The following is a 20,285-nucleotide window of genomic DNA, read 5'->3' as shown; positions in this document are numbered from 1 at the left end:
TCACAAGCAAGGAACAATGCTGTTGCATGTTGTGGGGAGGGAACTGAATCAACAAGCCATTCCTTGCTTTGTCCCAACAACCCTTTGATGCAGGAATATGTAAGTTCTAGAATTTCCCATAACTAAACAGGAAGAATGACAACCAAATGGCCAGGACTGGTCTATCAGCATAGGATAAGATCCTTTTTGTAAGTCACTTTGAAAAGTTACCTGAAAAACAACTAATAAATGTATTAAATAAGATTATCAACTAATGCAAAGTGTTAAAAGTTTTGGTCTAGATTGGAAGTGGCTAAATATATTTGTATTAATGTTAACAAGTAACTTTGCTCTATATATTGCTGAGAAATCTGATTCCAACTTCCTTGCTGAAGAGTTCTTCGTAACTTGAAAGCATACATACTTGTAACGGAAGTCAGTAATATACATACATACATATGACTAATACTTTGTATTCTGATGTCACCACTGGGATCCAGCTGAAATATATTTGCCTGTAATTTGGATTTCCCCAGTCTGCTTCCCCCAAATGTTTTGGATGACAAGTCCCAGCATTCCCTAGCTGGGGCTGATGGGTATTGACATCCAATACATTTGGAGGGCTCCAGGTTGGGGAAAGCTGATAAAATTCTAATCCTGTGTTACATTCGAAAGAAATACCGTGTTTATTCATTTCACACTGAAGGACATCAGAAGAGCCCTGAGGCTGGATCCGACCCAGGGTCCATCTAGCCCAGCATTCTGTTCACACAGGGGCCAGGCAGCTGCCCACGGGAAACCCACAAGCAGGACCCGGGTACAAGAGCACCCCCCTGTCCATCTTCCCCAGCAACCTAGGGGTGAGTAATCCAGGAAAGGGTAGAACTAGAAGCCCTTTGCTTGCTATTAGAGACAGGGGAAATCAAGACCTTCTAATGCAACCTTCCCCAACCTGATGTCCCGCAGATGTTTTGGATTTCAACTCCCACCAGCCCCAGCCAGCATGGCCAATGCTCAGAAACGCTGGAAGCTGCAGTCTAGAACATCTGAGGGGCACCAAGATGGGTACGGCTGAGGGACCAGAACACCTGTGGTTCAGAACCTAGGCCTGCCCTCGGTGGTGACCCTGCAGGGGTTCCAAGGGCAGCGATTGGATAGCTGCTTATCACGTGGCTAAACGCTAAGAGTGGTAAAGTCTTTTTTTAGCCGGTAGTTGAGGTCAAGCCCCTTTTAAGGAAGTTGGGCTCCCCTTCATGGGTGGGCGTCTGTCCCCCTTCCCAGCACCCACTGCAACAGTGCTCAGGACCATGGAGAGGCAATGTGGGGCCAGTGCAGTCCAAAAGATGATGCATTGCAGGGGAGAAGATGTTGCCACTGGTGAGGGCCCCAACTCAGAGAAGTAACTGGGGAAGTCCCAGAACACCGAGGGGCTCGCGTGGGTAAGTTGGAGTGCGGTCGACAGTGAAAGGATCAAAATGGTCAAAAGGTGAGGATTGTTTTTAGCTTTTCAGGGAATGGTGGCCAGACGGACACTTTGGTTCTGTACAGGACTCCGGTGGAGGAAGAGAGAAGGCAGGCTGATGGATGAGCGTGGAAGCACCAAAGATCCACGTGTCTTGCGTGGCCCTTTGCCACTGGGGAGGGCTCACCTGACATTCACAAAACCGTTTTTGGCTGAGAACACAAAAGCCCTTGCACTGGTGAGCCGGTAAACCCATGCAATGTGAGAAAAGCCTTTGTCCCAGTTCAAGCCACATAAAATGGAATGGAATCTCTGGATGGATGATAGTTCATTTCTTCTTCAAATCTGAGTCTGAGGCCCCTGTGTTCAAGAATGGCCACTTTAAGGTCATTGACAAGTGTGTCCTGAGAGACAGAAGTGTCAATCCCTCTGGGTTTTGAATATTGCCATTTCTGGTGGCCATTTATTCTTTGGCATAGATGCTGGGCTGTCTGTCCTATGCAGAATGTAGTAAGCTGTTCCTGGCAGAAGACAGCATGAATCACGCTGGAAGCTGAAGGAGCTCTTGATGTTGTGGGTGGCACCATTAGGCCCTGTAGATATGGGGGCTGAGCCAGCACTGGGTTTGTTGCCGGGTCTGGTCTGTGTGTTTCTATCCTTGTTATATGACCTGTGGTTTCTGGGGAGCAGCTGTTTTAGGCTGGGGTGAGGACAGGCCTGCCTCGCAAAGCCTGTGAAAGGGGGAGGCTTATTGTCCAGGATGGGCTGTGGTTCATGGAGGGTCCCTCTGAGTGCTCGTCTTCACCTGGGGCACGAGGTGATACTCTGCTGTTTTCTGTTCTGGCTCTGGGTCCTCAGTACCAGCCTGCCCTTGTCGGTCTGTTTTTCCACTTTGTGGGTATTGGGTGGGTGGAGGTTCTGGCAGTCTGAGAAATGCCCAATTTAAGTTGGACAGAGACTGAACAGGTACAGTTGTATCGTAGGGCTTGGCTGTGAACTATGGATTTCGGAGGGTGTTTGGGGTGGAAATTGGAAGCCAGTAGGTTTGGAAGCTGGAAGCAGTCAGTGGATTTCCAGTATAAGCTGATGGTCATTTGTCTATTGCAGTGTCATCCAGAAAGGGAACCTGATGCGTGGAAAGCCGTTCTAGGCCGCCCTTGTGGCTCTGGGCCTCAGGCGGCACCCCACCCCACCCCACCCCACTCTCTGTGTACATACGGGAGGGGGGAGGAAAAGCAGAAGCTCCTTGGGCAAGGGTCTTTGTGTGCAGGTGGCCCAAACTGGCTGCTCAGACATGCGACAGCGGCCTGAGAGGAACCCAGGAGTCCTGCGCGAGGAGCTTGCTGTGCCCCCTACAGGCCAGGACCAGACCACGCATCCATAGCGCCCTTCGCGAGCGCCCGCCCCCGGCCGCCGCACCTGAGCGCTTGCCAGGTGAGCGTTGGGCCAATGAGAGCGCGCCCTTCCCGCGGGCCCGCCTATGACCGCCGAGTATCCTGCCCCTGCTGCCGAGAGTCGGGCCGGCGGGCGGACTGCACTGCTACAAGTGCAGTTCGCGGGCGAAAGGAGCCCGCCGGATGGAGCCCCCCCGCCCCCGCCGGTAAGTTTCCTTCCCCGCCCGAGCTGGCCGGTTTACTTGGGAGCAAGTGCGCCTGGGTTCAGGGGAGGGGTTTGCTCCCCAGTGAGTGTGGGGTTTAGGACTTGGTTCGTCGACTTTGGAGTAAAGCCTCCTCGGGGCAGGGACCTTTCTCCGACTGAGTGGGCTGCTTTTAAATTCCCCCCTCCCCAACTCCCGACTGCAGCTCCTCGCAATCTTGCCGGGGAGAGAGGGGAGGGTATTCCCCGGCACTTCGGGGTAATTATTCGTAGCAGTTCGCCTCTTCCGTGGTGGGGTTCGCTTACCTCCGATTCGGTGGAGCGCCTTGCGTGTTTCTCCGGTTATCAGGGGTGAGGTCAACTCCGGCTGAGGTTTCGTGGGCGCCCCCGTCTCCCCCCGCGTGCGATTTCTGCCTCCCCAGCCAATCTGTGCTTCCGAAGCTGAGCACCCGACGAGTCGGGGCCATGATCCGCCATTTCGGCCGTTAATCTCGAGTTTGAATTTCGCTTTCGTGGTGGGGGAGGGGGAGGGGGAGGGGGCTGGGAGTCTCCCTTCCTTTGCCTGTGAATGGCCTTGGTACCAGTGACTCGTGATTCGAGGCTACTTTTGCGAGGCTGGTCTGAAAGGGCGGAATCCCCGTCTCAGCTCGGGCTGTCAGCCCCAGAAGGTTTCTGGCTGGATCCCAGCTCCCAAGACCACTCCAGGCAGAGCAGCCCCTCCCCCCCTCCTTGCCGCGTTCAACCCCAGCTGAACTGGGCAGGCGGAAGGGGGGGGGGCTGTAATTCCACCTCCGATTCTGCTGGGCAAATGGATGCTGAGTGCAACGGTCTGATCATATATTTATTTTTCAAAATGTTTCAGGTTTATAAGCCCACTCACCACAGTGCTCCGGTGTGCCTTAAGGGGGATTTCCATGCATAGGTTAAAGCTGCCCAGGGCTGATGTGGCCAAGCAGTTGGCACTTAACGTCTCTGCAACTGCGGAAACCCTCTTGCAAAAAGCCGTCCCTTGGATCACGGACTAATTCAGGGGTGGGCGACTTGTAACCCTCCAGATGTTTTTGCCTACGACTCCCATGACCCCCACCAGGGGCTATGCCAGCTAGGATTAATGAGACTCATAGGCCAAAACGTCTGGAAGGCTGCAAGTTGACCACCACCGCACGTGTGTGTGTGTGTGTGTGTGTGTGTGTGTGTGAGCGTGCTCCTTGGACCTTGCAGCCCCAGGGGCATGTCCTCTGCCGCTGCCTCCTCTTTCCAATGTCCTGTAATGCTGATTAAGTCAGGCCTCCTCCCCTTCCCCCCAACCTGGGGGTGGTTCAGCCTACGTCTCCCTTGAAGCTCAGCCATGCTGGAGGGGGGAGCAAAAGTTCAAAACATCTGGAGGGCACACAGCCAGCTGGGTGAAATCTAGATCAAGCAGGAAGCGAAGCTGCCTTTGCCCAGAGTTCCTACAGGGTGCAGGGTCTGCCAGGTGGAGGAGGGATTCCTCCTGAGGCCCTGAACACCTCAGGCTGCTTCCTTCCTGCTGCATGACCACCCTTTCCACATGCCCTGAAAACCTATACAGCCAGGCCACGGCCACAGCCGTCCATCCTGGGCCCAGTCTGCACACAGCAGGATGCAGTGGGAAGGTGGCCTGCCCCTCTTCAGACTCTAGGCTGGGGGGAGAGGGGAGGGGAGGGGGCTAGGAAGGAGCTTGAGCATAATGGAACATCCTTCCCCCACCCCATGCTACCCATAGAAAATCAGCACAGCTGGCGAGGGGGTGAGCCAGAACATTTTTCTTGGCATGCTAGATTTCTGTCTTTGGGGAGTTCTTATTCAAATTATTATTCTCTCTCTTCCCACTTGCAATAATACTCCTTTTGAGTACATTCACTGAGGGATGGTGGTTTGACTGCTAGACTGGCTGCTTCAGACCTCCATTCACCCCGTTCAGCCTGACCGAAGCCACAGGTTTCATCTGAATATGGAATGGCAGCAGGGGCATGAATGCTGCTCGGGTAACTTGGAGGCAGAGGCAGGAGAAAGTCTGCATAAGTGGCATTTTAGCACCTTATCCTGTGGCAGGTGTAGGCCCAGCCTGCCACATATCGGAACAGATCTAAGAGCAGGCACAGGTGTGCTGAAAATGCCTGCAGTTTTGGTGATCCAAACATGCAGCACAGCTCCATATGGAGATTCAATCTGGGCAGAGCGCATGTTCCACTCCCCAGAACCACCTGTGCTTGCCTGGTTGTCAGAAGAGAGCTCACACCCAAAGGCAGGGTGCATTGTCCCATGGAGAAGCCCTCCCCCCCCTCTCTCTGTAGGTGTAGGCTCTCTTCAGACATTTAAATAAATGCACAGGGCCAGCTCCCCCAAGGTCAAGTCTGTCACCTCCAGAATATCATCCATCCATCTTGCCCTTGGTTGGCCCCTCTTCCTTTTGCCTTCCACTTTCCCTAGCATCAGCCTCTTCTCCAGGGTGTCCTGTCTTCTCATTATGTGGCCAAAGTACTTCAGTTTTGCCTTTAATACCATTCCCTCAAGTGAGCAGTCTGGCTTTATTTCCTGGAGTATGGACTGGTTTGATCTTCTTGCAGTCCAAGGCACTCTCAGAATTTTCCTCCAACACCACAGTTCAAAAGCATCTCTCTTCCTTCGCTCAGCCTTCCTTATGGTCCAGCTCTCGCAGCCATAGGTTACTACGGGGAATACCATTGCTTTAACTATGCGGACCTTTGTTGTCAGTGTGGTGTCTCTGCTCTTAACTATTTTATCAAGATTTGTCATTGCTCTCCTCCCAAGAAGAAACGTCTTCTGATTTCCTGGCTGCAGTCAGCGTCTGCAGTAATCTTTGCACCCAAAAATACAAAGTCTGTCACTGCCTCCATGTTTTCTCCCTCTATTTGCCAGTTATCAATCAAGCTGGTTGCCATAATCTTGGTTTTTTTGAGGTTTAACTGCAACCCAGCTTTTGCACTTTCTTCTTTCACCTTCGTCATAAGGCTCCTCAGCTCCTCCTCGCTTTCAGCCATCAAAATGGTGTCATCTGCATATCTGAGATTGTTAATGTTTCTTCCTGCGATTTTAACTCCAGCCTTGGATTTGTCAAGCCCAGCACATCGCATGATGTGTTCTGTGTACAAGTTGAATAGGTAAGGTGAGAGTATACAACCCTGCCGTACTCCTTTCTCAATCTTAGACCAGTCCGTTGTTCCGTGGTCTGTTCTTACCGTTGCTACTTGGTCGTTATACAGATTCCTCAGGAGGCCGACAAGATGACTTGGTATCCCCATACCACCAAGAACTTGCCACAGTTTGTTATGATCCACACAGTCAAAGGCTTTAGAATAGTCAATAAAACAGAAATAGATGTTTTTCTGGAACTCCCTGGCTTTCTCCATTATCCAGTGGATATTGGCAGTTTGGTCTCTAGTTCCTCTGCCTTTCCTAAACCCAGCTTGTACAATTGGCAATTCTAGCTCCATGAATTGCTGGAGTCTACCTTGCAGGATCTTGAGCATTACCTTACTGGCAAGTGAAATAAGTGCCACTGTCGGATAGTTTGAACATTCTTTCATGTTTCCCTTTTTTGGTATGGGGATATAAGTTGATTTTTTCCAGTCTGATGGCAATTCTTGTGTTTTCCAAATTTGCTGGCATATGGCATGCATCACCTTGACAGCATCATCTTGCAAGACTTTAAACAGTTCAGCTGGGATACCGTCATCTCCTGCTGCCTTGTTATTAGCAATGCTTCTGAAGGCCCATTCAACCTCACTCTTCAGGATGTCTGGCTCTAACTCACTGACCACACCGTCTGACCTATTCCCAATATTATTAGCCTTCCTATACAGGTCTTCCATATATTCTTGCCACCTTTTCTATGCCACCTTTTCTATGCCATTCAGTGAGCTATAAATGAGTTTGTGCCCATTTCTGTTGAAGGTCAAGGACATGGCAGCATTCCTCATAAATTCATCAAGCTTTAGATGGAATTCCACAAACGTTACTGCCCTGGCTACCCACGTGTTAGGAATTTGTTGCACATCAACCACCTGCAGTGTGTGTGTGTGTGTGTGTGTGTGTGTGTGTGTGGTACGGTGCAGGGGGGGCGGAGGAGGCGGCAGTTCCATTGTTCTGCCTGGTCACATACAGACAAGTCTTCCCAGATGCTGTCTGCAAGCTTGACTTTTCTCAGGGCCATCTCGTCTCCATGGGGGCTTCCAAAGGGTAAGTCTCCAAGGAAGACAACCTGGAGAACAGTAACTGATTCATAGAATCATAGAATAGCAGAGTTGGAAGGGGCCTACAAGGCCATCGAGTCCAACCCCCTGCTCAATGCAGGAATCCACCCTAAAGCATCCCTGACAGAGGGTTGTCCAGCTGCCTCTTGAAGGCCTCTGGTGTGGGAGAGCCCACAACCTCACCAGGCAACTGATTCCATTGTCATACCGCTCTAACAGTCAGGAAGTTTTTCCTGATGTCCAGCTGGAATCTGGCTTCCTTTAACTTGAGCCCGTTATTCCATGTCCTGCACTCTGGGAGGATTCTATTCATTGTATCCTGCCTCTCCATCCAGAAGATCCCTAAGAGGATCTATACAATGGCTAAGCTGTGTGGTTTGCAGGCTGGGGATGTTACGTTGTCCTGATGCATCCTGGTTTCTGTCTCCCACCATCCCCCAACTTCAGGGGAACCAGGGCCCTCGGCGTGAAGCGCAAGACCCCTGAGTGGGACCATGAGTCTGATGAGAGCCCAAGGGGGGGCTGCTCATGCCAGTCTCTGCTGCTCACATCACTGAAGGAATATTTTCTGTCGCCCATGCTATGCATTGAGCAGATACGTAGATTTGTGCTGCTCAAGAACACCATCAAACATCTCCAGAAAATCACCACCCAGCCCCTGAGCCAAGCGACTCAGGAGGAGGCCCCTGAGTTGGCTCCCCCTTCCTGTGAAACAAGCCCAGATCCCGGGCCAAGCTGCAGCGATCCAGAAAGTGCAGAATCTCTGATGGACCCTATGGAGGAGGAGCTTCAGCGTGCAGTGGACTGTGTGAAGATGGAGATGCTTGGCATGGACAACAGCACCGGCATGCCACCAGCCTTCTCTGCCCCCTGCCAGGATGTGGGCAAGGAGGCCAGGGACGGAGGCTTAGCTGACCTGCTTCTGGATTCATTCTTTTCCACTGCAAGCAACAGCTTCTACGAAGGACGTCTGCAGCAGGATCCCAGCAGTGCTTCCCCCATGAATGTGACTGGCCTGAGGGCCAATGCGGAGGACGTCTCTGGCTCTTCTTCTGAAGACGCAGCTGTGAGCCTAGAGCAGGGAGCTGGTGCTTGGGACACTTTCTTCGGAGAGGAACTCCTCTCTGGTGGTGTGTCTGGGAACTTTGAAGCCTTCACCTCCAACTACCTTCACAACCTTCCTTCAGATGATCTCTTTGCAGACATCGATACTTCGGAGTTTGAGAGCACCCTGCCCAGTGATGGGCAGCCCGATTTAAGCCTGCACAAACCAGGGTGTGCGTGAGACCCCCCCAGGCGGGGCCCCTGCACTTTCCCAGTCAGAATGCAAGAGGGACGGGGGACCTTGGCCACTCTGAGGGGTGACTGCTCAGCCTCTGAAATAACCACTAAGCCTCTCTGGATCCCCTGGATGCTGCGTTCACTAATGTTTACGGGTCAATGCCCCCCCTCCCAGTATGACCTCTCTGAGTAAAAGGACCGTTTACAGTTTCTACAGTAGTAAATTAAGTAGTTTATTCTTGCAATGTTTTTATCCTTCTGGAAAGGATGCCATATGGGACTGAATGGTTGTTTGCTACAAGTGCAATATGTGACTGTCCATTGGAGGGAGGCAGAGAATCGGAGCAGCAAAGACATGACGGGTCATCTCTGCTGGGGCTCTGGAGCGGGACGCTAAGCAGGGCAAGCCTTACTCAGGGACGGGGGCAGCGCAGCTTCCCCACAGCTGGCAAGTCTTGCTGCACCCAAGTGAGTTTTCTTGAAGAAAAGCTGCTACTACTGCTGTGGTGGCTGGGGGAATTTAGCCAGCCCCTGAACTGGCTTACTGAACTTAACCCTCCTTGGCATCCCCACTTTGCTACGTCTTCCAGGCACCTGGCTGGCATCTCAACTCCCTCCTAGATGCTGGGGTTTCATCTCAGCAATGGTGCTGCTGCCTTCTGATATTTCATGGACCTGCTCACGGCTGCCTTCTGGCTGCATAATGTGGCTGAGACCCAGAGCTGTGAGTGGCGTGTGCCTCTCAGCATCCCTCTATGGAAAGAGCCTGGACTTCCCACACTGACTTCCATTCATGTCAGGGCTGGACAACTTTCGGGGCTCTGCAGACCATTTTCAACCCCCCAAGGGGCTGCGGGTAGCTGAATTTTGGTGGTGGCAAGATTGGCAGTACCATGACAGTGGCCTCAAAAGCTAAACATGGCCTTTTAAGGCCACTGAACTGCCCATTGTTTTGCTGCCGCCACCATTACCATATCAGTAAATTTGGCCAGATGCAACCCACAGGCCACAAGGTACACACGCACACACACACAAACACACGCCTGGTTTATGCCTTGCCAAATGTTTGCATTCTTTGTCTTTCTGAGGTCTGGCACCCTCTTGTTCTTCCCCAGTCAGCATTTCCACCCTGTTCCTGCTTCATCCAGTATAATCCAAATTACATCTCTTAAGAACAGAAGAAGAGCCCTGATGGATCAGACACAGGCCTGCCTCTCCCTCCAAAGTACCCAGATAGCTGCCTCAATGTGTTACTCTCTTGCCAAAATGCGTTACTCTCTTGCCAAAGCATGTGTTAGCAATAAGCTGTTAATAAATGCAATAATTTTTTGCCAAATATGTTAAAGGGAACGTGGGGGGCCTGGAAGTCACTTTCTGGGGCAAGTGCTCCCTCCCTTCTCCCCCCACCCCCAGAGAAAATAATGATGTTCTTTGCCGTGTTTGAATGTTCTTTGCAGGCAGCTCTGGCTTCTCCTGACAATACGATGCCCTGAGACTGACAGTCCACTGAGACAGTAGGGCGAGCGTGGACATGCCTCCTCCTGGGCCTGCTCCTGGCAAAGCACCAACACAACTCAGAAATCTCACAGGGTATGGAGGAAGGGCAGAGAGTGTAGATTAGGGCTGTGCACAGGGCCTCCGAACCGCTTCGGATCCTGATCCGGACCTTCTGGACCGGGCCCGAACTGGTTCGAGTTGATCCAGACCTCCCCCGATTCGCTCTGGATCTGGAGTGAGATTCAGAGGTCAGGATCGATATTCAGCACACATTTTGCCCCCTCCCCCTCCCCACTTACTTGCCTCTGCGGTGGAGGCAGGTAAGTGGGGAAAGGGAAAAAAAATGGGGGCTGAATAAGCCTCCTCCCCCTTACCTGGCTCTGCCACCTGCTGCCGCACAGACTGTGGCAGTGGAGCCAGGTAAGCCCCTCCCCCCTGCTTACCTGGCTCCAGCATAGTTCAGGCAGCGGCTTCAAATGCAACGCAGGCCTAAGGCCAGAAACAGGCTGTTTCTGGCTTTAGTCCTGGGCCATAGTTGAAGCTGCCACCCGGACCACAATGGAGCCAGGTAATCCCCTCTCCCCCAGGTAATCCCCCTCCCCCCTTACCTGGCTCTGCCACCATCACTGCACAGACTGCGGTGCCGGAGTCAGGTAAGCCCCACTTTCCTGGCTCCGTTGCAGTCCGGGCGGCGGCTTCATTTGACGCCCAGGCCTAAGGCCAGAAACAGGTCATAGGCCTCGGTGTCAGTTGAAGCTGCCGCCCGGACCGAAACGGAGCAAAGTAAGCCCCCTCCCCCTTACCTGGCTCCTCCGCTGTCGCCATATGGACCGCAGCGGCAGCGGACAGGGGAGCCAGGTAAGCCCCTCCCCCTCCCCCTTACCTGGCTCCTCCGCTGTCGCCATATGGACCACAGCGGCAGCGGACAGGGGAGCCAGGTAAGCTTCCCTCCCCACTTAGCTGGCTCTGAAGCTTTGGACTGGTCCAAACCGCTTCAGGCTGATCTGGACCTCTCCCAATCCAGAACTGGGCTTCGGAGGTCCAGATCTGCCTGCTTCAGATCCAGGGATCCGTAGCGGAGCGGAGCACGCCCCTAGTCTAGATCTTCTGTCAGTACAAGTTCCTTAACACCAGCATGCTCTGTATGTCCCATGGTGCCTTTGCCATAAATTCACGTGCACAAACCGTGGCTGCTTGCAAACTTTGCCCAATTCCTGAAGTTTCTGCATCTGTTCTTCGTACACCTGTGAACCAGCGGAGTGTGTGACCTCCCTGGATGGCTTTGGGGGCTGGAGGAGCCTCCACATTTGTCGGAATTGGGACTGGATCTACCTCTGACTGTTTTTGTAGATGATGATCTTGTTAAAGGCTATTACTGAACTGCCAATAAATCTAATTAAAATGGGTCTGTCTGACTTCTCTGCATCAGAAGGTCTGTGTGTCTCATTTATTTATTACATTTATATACCGCCCCATAGAAGAAGCTCTCTGGGTGGTTTACAAAAGTTTAAAACAAACGTCCTACTCTCTCCTGCCTGCCTGCCTGCCTGCGTCCTTCCTAGATGGAATTGTGTGTATTTGCGGAAGCAGCAGGGAGTGGGGAGGGTCCAGGAAAGGCTGCATGCAGCTTAGTGTTTCTTTTTGTACACCTCTTGCAGGTAAGTTGGGAGCAGCTGACAGTAATGAACAGTTGCTCTTTGGAGGAGACGCTGGGCTTGCTCTCTTTGGGCCTCTGCATGGGGGGTGGGGTGACGGCCTTTTCTGGAAACGGGGTGGGGGTGGGGGTGGGGGTGGGGGGAGAGCAGCTGCAGTGTGCCTGACCATCTCATTGCCCGTGCTCCATAGAAGATAAGACATATGCTGAATTGGCAATTGTCACATTCAGTAGAACTGGGGTAACTCAGGCCACAGCTAGACCTAAGGTATATCCAGGGATCATCCAGGGTTTGCCCCTGCCTGAGCACTGGATCCCCTGTGTGTCACCTAGATGAACAGGTTTGACCCCTGGACGATCCCGGGATAAACCTTAGGTCTAGCGAAGGCCTCAGTTCTGCAAGATATGCAACAACAGCAGTGCCCCAGGGCATTTGAAGAATACCTCTCTCACGCCTGCCCCCATTACTCATTGGTAATGACTTCTCCAGACAGGCTGCCTGCAAAGAAATCACTTGAGATGCATGCAGAGCGCAGCCTCCTTAGCGCCTGGCTGCTGTGCAGATGTGCACGTCTTTCAGTTTCATTTTTAGCTACAAGTTGTGTTGACTTTCCCTTAAATCATGTGCAGTTTACTTGAGCCGAGCATGTGATCTGCCTGGCCTTGCAGACTTCCTGTCCTGCCTGATAGCAAAGCAGAAAAGCAAAAGAAAATGTCCACTTTTTAGCCTGCTTGAGAGGGGGCTCACATGGTTACTAATTCAAATGACATTATTTCTAAACCTCCACCAACTGTCAACCTTGAGGAGTGGCCATGATTTCAGAAGTAGTATTTTTAATCCGCATCTCTATTGGGCTTATAAGTATGTGTTTGTAGGTGCTTTAAAGTCACCGTGACATTTTTATTTTGACTTTAAAGAAAGGCGGCAACCTTTTGGGCCCATGTGGAAAGTTCAGGCACTGTCTGGAATACAGACATGAGACTGCTGGCCTGGGAAGGCAGGCTAGGCTGGGCTGGGCTGGGCAGGGCGGGCGGGCGAGTCGCCTGCCCAGAGGCTGTCATGGGCTGGGGGCGGCCGCTTTGCTTTGGAGCAATCCCAGCTGCCAGTAAGAAAAAGGCAACCTTTTTAAAAGCAAAAAGAGGGGGAGGGAGACGGGGGGGGATCTTCGTGGGCACTGAGGAAGGTGCCTGGGGCACACAGTGCCTGGAGCTGGTTTAAACCCACAAGGAATGATTCCGGAGCTGGCGGGGGGAAGGAGTATTCAAAATCCCATAAAGTGGGTGTCTTCCTCCACCCCAAGTTAATGTTTGACTTTTGGAGGGATTCCTTTGCAGTCCGCTTTAGCTGGCTGCTCTGTCACAATATCCCCTCCAGGTGACTAAAAGAGAGCGCGATCTTGTGGTTCCGCTTCGGACTGGGGCAGCCGGAGCGCCTTCCTAGAGTCCCTGCCCCGCGCCGCTCACAGTCCGCACCGGCGGAGCAGCCGGGCAGCAACAGCGGTCCTCGGGGGCTTCGCTTCCCTGGCGGCCGGGAGGAGCTGCGTGCCCGCCCCTCCTCGCCCACGGACGGTTCTGTGCGATGGACGCGGCGGCTTCGGAGGCGCCCGAGGGCTTCGCAGCTGCGCGGTACTCGGCGCGGCTCCTTCTCTCAGAAAGGGGCCCGGGGCCCGACCGGCTCCTCTGGTCACAGACGCTTTGCGGGGCGATTCTGCCACCAGAGAAGCACCGGGACGCCCCCCCATCTTTCTCCCGACGCCCACGCCCACGCCCACGCAGCGCTCCGAGCGCGGAGCGGCTCCTGCGCGCCCCAGCCAATACGCGCGCGAGGAGGGCGTGGCCTGCGGCTTGTTTGCGCGCTGCTCTCGCCCCCGCAGAGGCGGTGCGTCATCCCCCCGCCCACGGCATGCAGATGAGGGGCCCGCACGAGCCTCGCCATTGGCCGCCGCGCCTTCCTCCGCCCACGCAGCGCGAAGGCAGCAGCGCTCGGCCGGCCGGAGACGCGAGATTCGATCCCGGAGCGCGGATGGCGGCATGCCGGCGCCTGATTGGCTGCGCGTCGCGTCCCGCACCCCGCTGATTGGCCTCTGAGGAGCCGGGTATGTAAATCAGGGGCTCCCCGCGACCCTCCGGCCGCTCCCGGACCCCGCGCGCCGCTCCGGGGCGCCTCGACGACGCTGGCCCGCCCACCCGCCCGCTCGCTCGCTCGGCGCCCCAGTGGCTTCGCCCGGCTGGGCAGGCAGGGGAAGAGGCGGCGGCAGCGGCAGTATGAGTCACCGTCCGCTTCCGCGGCTGCCTAGGGTGGTGGGGCGGGGAGGGCGCGGGCGGCCTCGGCAGGAAAGGCAGCCTGCGAGGTTGGGGCGGCGCTACGCGGACCGGGAACCGGCCGGGGGCGAGCGAGCGAGTTGCGCCTCCTCCGCCACCCCGAGGCTCCCCCCTCCCCCCTATTACTTCGCTCCGGATTTGCACTTTCCAAGGTGGGGGTTGTGCCCCCCTCGGCTGCCGGGTGCCTGTAGTAGCTGCTCCCGCCTCCGCTGGCAAGAGGAAGCCCGGGCTGGGTTGCGCCCGCTGCCCCGGCCGGTCCTGGCCCCGCTCCAAGCGCTGCTGCTGCTGCCGCCGCTGTAGCAGGACGGGTTCCTTTGGCGCCTGCAGGCCTGCCTCCCTCCGTCCCAAGCTGGGCTTTGGCAAGCTGGTTCCGCCAACGAAGGGGGGAGGGGCAGGCAGCCTCAGCCGCCCGACCAGAGCCTCGGCTGTCAAAAAAAGCCCACCTCTCCACAGCCCCGCCCCGCACGCACGCACGCACGCCCTCGCTGGCTGGCTGACTGGCTCTGGGCTTCCCTCGGACCCCAGTCCTGCCCAGGGTTATTGGAATAAGACCCAATAGCGGCACTGGGAAGTCTGCTTCGGGGCGCAGCAGCTGAGCAGTCTGCGGCTTTTTCCGGAACTGAACCCAGAACCAAGAAGCCTCTTGTCTGCCCGCCCCCCTTCCCCCGCCCAGCAGGTCCCAATGAACGCGCCTCTCTCTCGTACTTGATTTTTCTTTTCCTGGCCTCTCTAAATGATTTACATAAAGTTTTAGAAATAACGCCATCTATAAAAAGTACAACACACTAAAGATAAGATAGCAAAACAGAACAAAAATGCCACTAAAAATGTTGGAACCGCTTCTGAGTTGCACAGAGTATTGGGGGGGGGGGGACTGTGGGGTTACTCTGGGTCAGGTTCCATGTAGTAGTGTAGTCCTTCCCCCACCCAGTGCTACACACTGGGTGTCTTTGCTTATTGCTGGGACATGCCGAGAAGTGTAGTCCAACGCAGCTGGGCAGCCCCAGGTGGGGAGGCTGATACCCTGTGCGGGACGAGGGACTGTGTTGCTCCAGGAGAGGCATGGCAGAGGAATATACGGACAGCTGTGTTGCTTTGGACCCATAGCGCGAGAGCTGGGGCAGAGAGGCTGCTGCCTCTGTCAGTGGGGCTCTGATGCAGCCGTCAGGGCCAGTACCTTTTGGTGGCCATCACTCCCAGGTGCTCAGGGCTGCCATGGAGCAGAGAGTGAATATACTCCCCTCCCCGGATAATTATGCCAGCCTCCTCCCAGGTACGGCCAGCCCTACCATTAGGCAGACTGAGGCGGCTGCCTTGGGGAGCTGATTTGAGGAGGGGCACTGAACGGCAGAAAATTGGTTGCTGAATTCGTTGTTGTGTTTTCAGTCCCAGGGAGAGGTGCTGGTGCAATTTTCTGGGCACTCTGCGCCTTGAAGGGGAGGGGGCACCTTTGGCATTGCGCCCCAGTTCCAACGGCCCTGGGCCGCCGCCGCTGTGCCCGCCGCCTTGCTCTGTGGGCCTTGGGCAGTGGCGGAGGCCCTCCTGACCGTCTCTCGCTTTCTCCACTTCCTTTCCCAGGAGGATGCTGGCCAAAGGCGTGAAGCGGAAACGGAGCGAGGACCAGGAGGAGCCCCAGCCTCCCGCAGCCACCCCGGCCGGCTCTCTCTTCAGCCTCTCCGTCTCCAAGCTGCACCAGAGTCTGCAGCATGTGGAGCCCGACCTCCGGCACCTGGTGCTGGTGGCCAACACGCTCCGGCGCATGCAGGGCGAGATGCAGCCAGGCGCAGCCCCCATTCCCCAGCCTGCCCTGGCCCCGGGGAGCCTTGCCACTGGCAGCGGCAGCAGCAGCAGCAGCAGCAGTGGTGGCAGCTCAGCCTCCAGGCACCAGGACACTTGCCGGAGGCCGCAGGGGCCCCCTCTCAGCGCCCCGCTGGAACAGCTCCTGCTCTCCAGTGTGGATGTCTCGGTCCTCACCACCATTCTGGAGGACTTGAGCGGCCTGGAGGGCTTTGGAGACTCTGTGCACCCCTCTGCCAGCCAGCCTGAAGGGGGCCAGCTCAGTGTGCTCAGCCCAGAGCCCGAGCGGACTTGCCCGCCCAGCCCCCTGGAGATTCTGGGCCCCGGGGGCTACCTGCTGGAGGACGGCGTAGAGGGCACCTTTGAGGACATAGACACCTCCATGTACGACTGTGACCTGTGGTCGCCCGCGGCTCTCCCCAACTTCAAGGAGGCCTTCTCCAGCCCGGAGGAGGAGCAGCAGCAGCAGCCGCCGGACTTGGCTGACCTGGACTATCTCATGGACATGCTGGTGGAGGCCCAGGCGTTGTGACGGGGGAGGGGTGGCAGGGAGGGGCCTGGCAGAGGCAAACCACGGTTTCCTTTGGGGGGGGAACAAGCGGCTGCACTCCTCTCAGGAGTGGGTGTATGGGGAAAACAGGGGTTTGGCGATGCTGCCGTTCACGGCGCCCTAAGTGGAGCATCTGCACGGACGGCCTTTGTCTTCGGTCATCTGCTTCCCAACCTTCTCGTATGAGAAAATGCCAAGGAAAAGAATTGGGACCGGCTGCTTATTGCGTCCCTGGTTCTCAAGTGATGCTTCAGAGCAAAGGAGGATCCTTCCCACTGCTGTGTTAACAAGCAATACGATATGACAAGATCCAGCAGGGGCTTTTTAGGATCCAGTGGCTTCTCCATTGGGAGCCCTCCCCTGCCTGACCCATATGGGGGGGGGGATCTGTGTTGGGCTACTGGCTTGTTTCCATGCAGGTGCTGATTTGACTTCCAGGCATCCTGAGGTGCCCATTTTATGAGAGCACCCCACCCCACCCCACCCCACCCCACCCTCAGCCTCCCCTGGGAAGCAGCAAGCCTGTTTCCTCCGCCACACCTTCGTGAACCCTACCGAATTGCATGGACAGCAACACTGTATGTGTGGATGCCCGCGTGTGTTTATCCAAATATCTTTGGGCTGGTGCTGAGTGCTGCCTTCAGGCAGGGAACGGTTGTGAGACTGAGCGGTAATTTATTGTCTGAGTGCTAAGGACTGAGAGTCTTGGGGAACCGCATTCTGTCAAATGGCTTTTAAAATGACCAAATATACACTTGCTGGCAATGCCTGTGCTGTTTGCTTGAGGGGGCGAAAATCAGAAGTGGGGCAGAAGCCTGCGCTCCTCCTGCTCCCTCATTCTCCCAGAGCTCCCCCCCCCCCGACAGACCCTGATAGGACCCCCTGTGGTTCAGCTCCTGCCATGAAGTGTCTGTGTTTATACAAAACAGCCCCGAGGCCCCTCTGGCTGGGGTCACGCTGCTTTCCTGAGTGTCCCATGCCAGAAGTGCTGGTGCTGAGTGCGGACAGCAGGATGGGACAGGGGCAGGCAGGCAGGGAAGCCCCTCCCTTGGCAGCCCCAGCCCTGCCCTAGCCCACCTGGACACAGATCCTTCTCGGGCAGGACTAGGCTGCTGGTGACTCTCCAGATGTTTGGCCTGCCACTGCCACTGTCCCCAGCCTGCACAGCTGGTGGTGAGGGCTGATGTTATTTTTGGCCAAAATCCCTGGAGCCCAGTCTGCTGGGAGGGGGGGCTCCCTTGCTGTACAATTGGTGCTTGCAGGGGAGTTGCTGGCCTGTTGGCCAAGATGCAGGTGAAGGAATGCCCCTTTGATGCACCCCAAAGGAGTTTGGACTCCCCCCCCCGCCCCAAATCAGCATCATCTGAGGCCTGGCTAGCAAATGGCCAGGTGGCCACCTTGATGGCTGCCATGGAGGGCTGGGGACAGAGCAGCTGGGCGCAGTTGCTCCACAATGATTCCTCCTCAAGATTTGGGAGAAGGGCTGGCCCTTCCTGGATGGACGTCGGCATCTAGAAACTGAACATTCATTTAGCCTTGGAACTCTTGTTTACAGCCTTCAGGCCTGTGTAAACAGAATGGCTGAATCCAGACCGAAAACAGCTGCTGGGGCAGGAGGTGATTGAGAGCAACTGTCAGACTGCCCAAAACTGGGTGGATGCCTGCCTGCAGCGTGCACATTTTAAACCAGTTTGCACTGATTTATATTTCAGAACAAGAAAAGCTGTGCTGGATTAGTTGAAAGGCGTTCCCGCTGTGGCCATTCAGATGCCTCCAGGGAGCCCACAAGCAGGGGCAGCAAGGCAAGAGGGCGACTCTGCTGTTTGCTGCCTCTACCCCCTGCAGCTCTTCCGCTGCTTCTGACGCTGGTGGCTGCCTGCGAGCCCCTGAAAGGCTTCCTCTGTGGATTTCCTCATATTCCCCATTGAAGCCCTCTCAGCTGGTGGCTGCCTGGCGTCTTATGATGGGGCTCGTGATTTATTTATTTATTTAAAACATTTATATCCCACCCTATATCATTAAGTTCTCAGTGCAGCGTACAGATAAAAACATACAGTATAAAACAATAAATATGCAGTTAAAAACAAATTAAACCATGATCCAAGTTAAAACAATATATAATTTAAAAGCAGTAAAAGCAGTTAAAACAGTGTGCCAGTGAGTTTAACCATCAAAGGCTTTGTTAAAAAGCCATGTTTTTACTTGGCTTCAAAATGCAGTCGATGTGGGCACCAGCCAGGCCTCCCAGGGGAGGGCATTCCACAGTCGGGGTGCCACCGCAGAGGAAGCCCTCTCCCTTGTCTCAACATAGCGTATATGTTGCATTGGTGGAATTACGCGGCACGTGGAGACAGTGCTAAACGTAATACTCTTCCCTCAAAGAGCCCTGCCAACTTTGTTGGGGGGTCGTGAAGACTCGGCACACCCTGGGCCGTGGGCAGGTGAGCACCCCCCACCCAATTCACACCTGCAGTGCGCCTGTGTCCGGGGGGGCGGGGCGGAAGGAAGGTAGGGAGTGGTGTGCTCGCACCTGGCCGGGTGGGCAGAGAAACAAGTTGGATGTGGAGGCCCTGATCCTTGTGGTCGCCATGACCACTTGCACAGAGTAACTTGCTGGACACCTCCTCTCGCCCATATTTGCAATGGGGGGGGGTTGGTTGGTTTGAAAGCTCTGTGCTGGGCTAGCAATTCGACATCTCCCCAGCAATGCTGCATGGGTTGCGTACTCTGCATAAGGGAACCCCCCACCTCCTGTTCAGTCAATGGCTGCCCTACACAGATGTCCAGCCTCCCCCCACCAGTCTCAGCCCTTAGTCCAGGCCGGCTGCCGTGTCCCGGGACGCACGGGAACAGCTGCTTTGGGGGCTTCTGGCTCCCTTGCCAGAAGAATTCTGGTTGTCAGCATCTCAATTTTTCTCAATTTTAATAATTTCCTTCCTGCTTTTAAATGCTATTGTGGGCTGCCTTTTCCCAAGGCAGCCCACAATAGCAGGAACTAATAAAACAGCAATTCAAAATCTGTATTTACTGTATTTTATAAATATTGTAAGCCACTTTGAGGACCCTGGTCAGAAAGTGGAGTATAAGTTTACTAAGTAAATAAAAGTCAAACGATGTATATTTTAAAAGAACAAAAACAATCAGGCCAATCATAAAAAAACATAGGCTAGCAAGGTTTTCAAAGCCCACCTAAATCTGTGCAGGCCCCTGTGAACTCTGGGATGTTGTCCCAGCATGCACTGCTTCAGATGCGGGTCATTCTGCCAAGGGCCCTCACTGGATGTGTCTGGGAAATGGGCATGTCTGACAGGAGGAGAAGCTGGGTGGCCTCCAGGCCTCCCCGTTGCCATGCCACGAGTCCCCCGGCTTCAAAAGAGCTGTTTGGAAGTGTCCACAAGTGCTAGACGCCGGTTTTAGTCCCAAGTCCAGGTGAGGACAGGAGTGGGTTTCACACTTCTCCCCAGAAAGGAGGCTGTGGTGAAGACCACGCTACCTGCCCTGCAGTGTCCAGTGGGAGTCTCCTTCCAGCAGAGGATGGGCAGGAGGCCCCAAGCACAGCCTTCTGTGGGGCAGCTGTTTGGGGCTGGGCAGGAAGCCCAAGGAGAAAATGACAGCCGCCCTGGTGCAGTGACTCGTGCCCCTTGGCATCCGCCCCATGTGGCTCGCCCCATTGCCCTAGATTCCTTGGGAGGAGGTGGTTGCGGCCTGCCCTTGTTACCAGCCGCAGCAGAAGGCAGGCCGGGCTGTGGTCGCCCCGCCCTTCCAGGCATCTCCAAGGGTGGCTGTGTCAGGAGGAGGAGGAGGAGGCTGGATGGGCTCACGGGGCAAAGGGCGGGGGAGTAGGGTGGCACGCCTGTGCCTTTAACCCGTGGGAGGGAGAGGGGCTTTGGCAGATGCGCTCGCTGGTCTTAA

General features: G+C 55.1%; 2 protein-coding genes across 2 annotated transcripts; both read left to right on the top strand.

Moving 5' to 3' along the window:
- Positions 1-4,638: 4,638 nt before the first annotated feature.
- On the top strand, positions 4,639-8,620 carry LOC134408053 (uncharacterized). Its single transcript, XM_063140125.1, has 2 exons — positions 4,639-4,663; positions 7,720-8,620. The coding sequence occupies exons 1-2, from the start codon at positions 4,659-4,661 to the stop codon at positions 8,555-8,557; spliced, it is 843 nt and encodes a 280-aa protein (XP_062996195.1). The 5' UTR covers positions 4,639-4,658; the 3' UTR covers positions 8,558-8,620.
- A 5,057-nt stretch (positions 8,621-13,677) lies between these two features.
- SERTAD1 (SERTA domain containing 1) lies at positions 13,678-17,138 on the top strand. Its single transcript, XM_063139929.1, has 2 exons — positions 13,678-13,800; positions 15,605-17,138. Exon 2 carries the CDS (start codon positions 15,609-15,611, stop codon positions 16,353-16,355), a length of 747 nt encoding a protein of 248 aa, XP_062995999.1. The 5' UTR covers positions 13,678-13,800; positions 15,605-15,608; the 3' UTR covers positions 16,356-17,138.
- The last annotated feature ends 3,147 nt before the right edge of the window (positions 17,139-20,285 follow it).

Source organism: Elgaria multicarinata, chromosome 13, assembly GCF_023053635.1.
Source record: "Elgaria multicarinata webbii isolate HBS135686 ecotype San Diego chromosome 13, rElgMul1.1.pri, whole genome shotgun sequence".
NCBI lineage: Eukaryota > Metazoa > Chordata > Lepidosauria > Squamata > Anguidae > Elgaria > Elgaria multicarinata.
The sequence above is the reverse complement of the archived record's forward strand: the minus strand, read 5'-3'. Positions and strand labels throughout refer to the sequence as shown.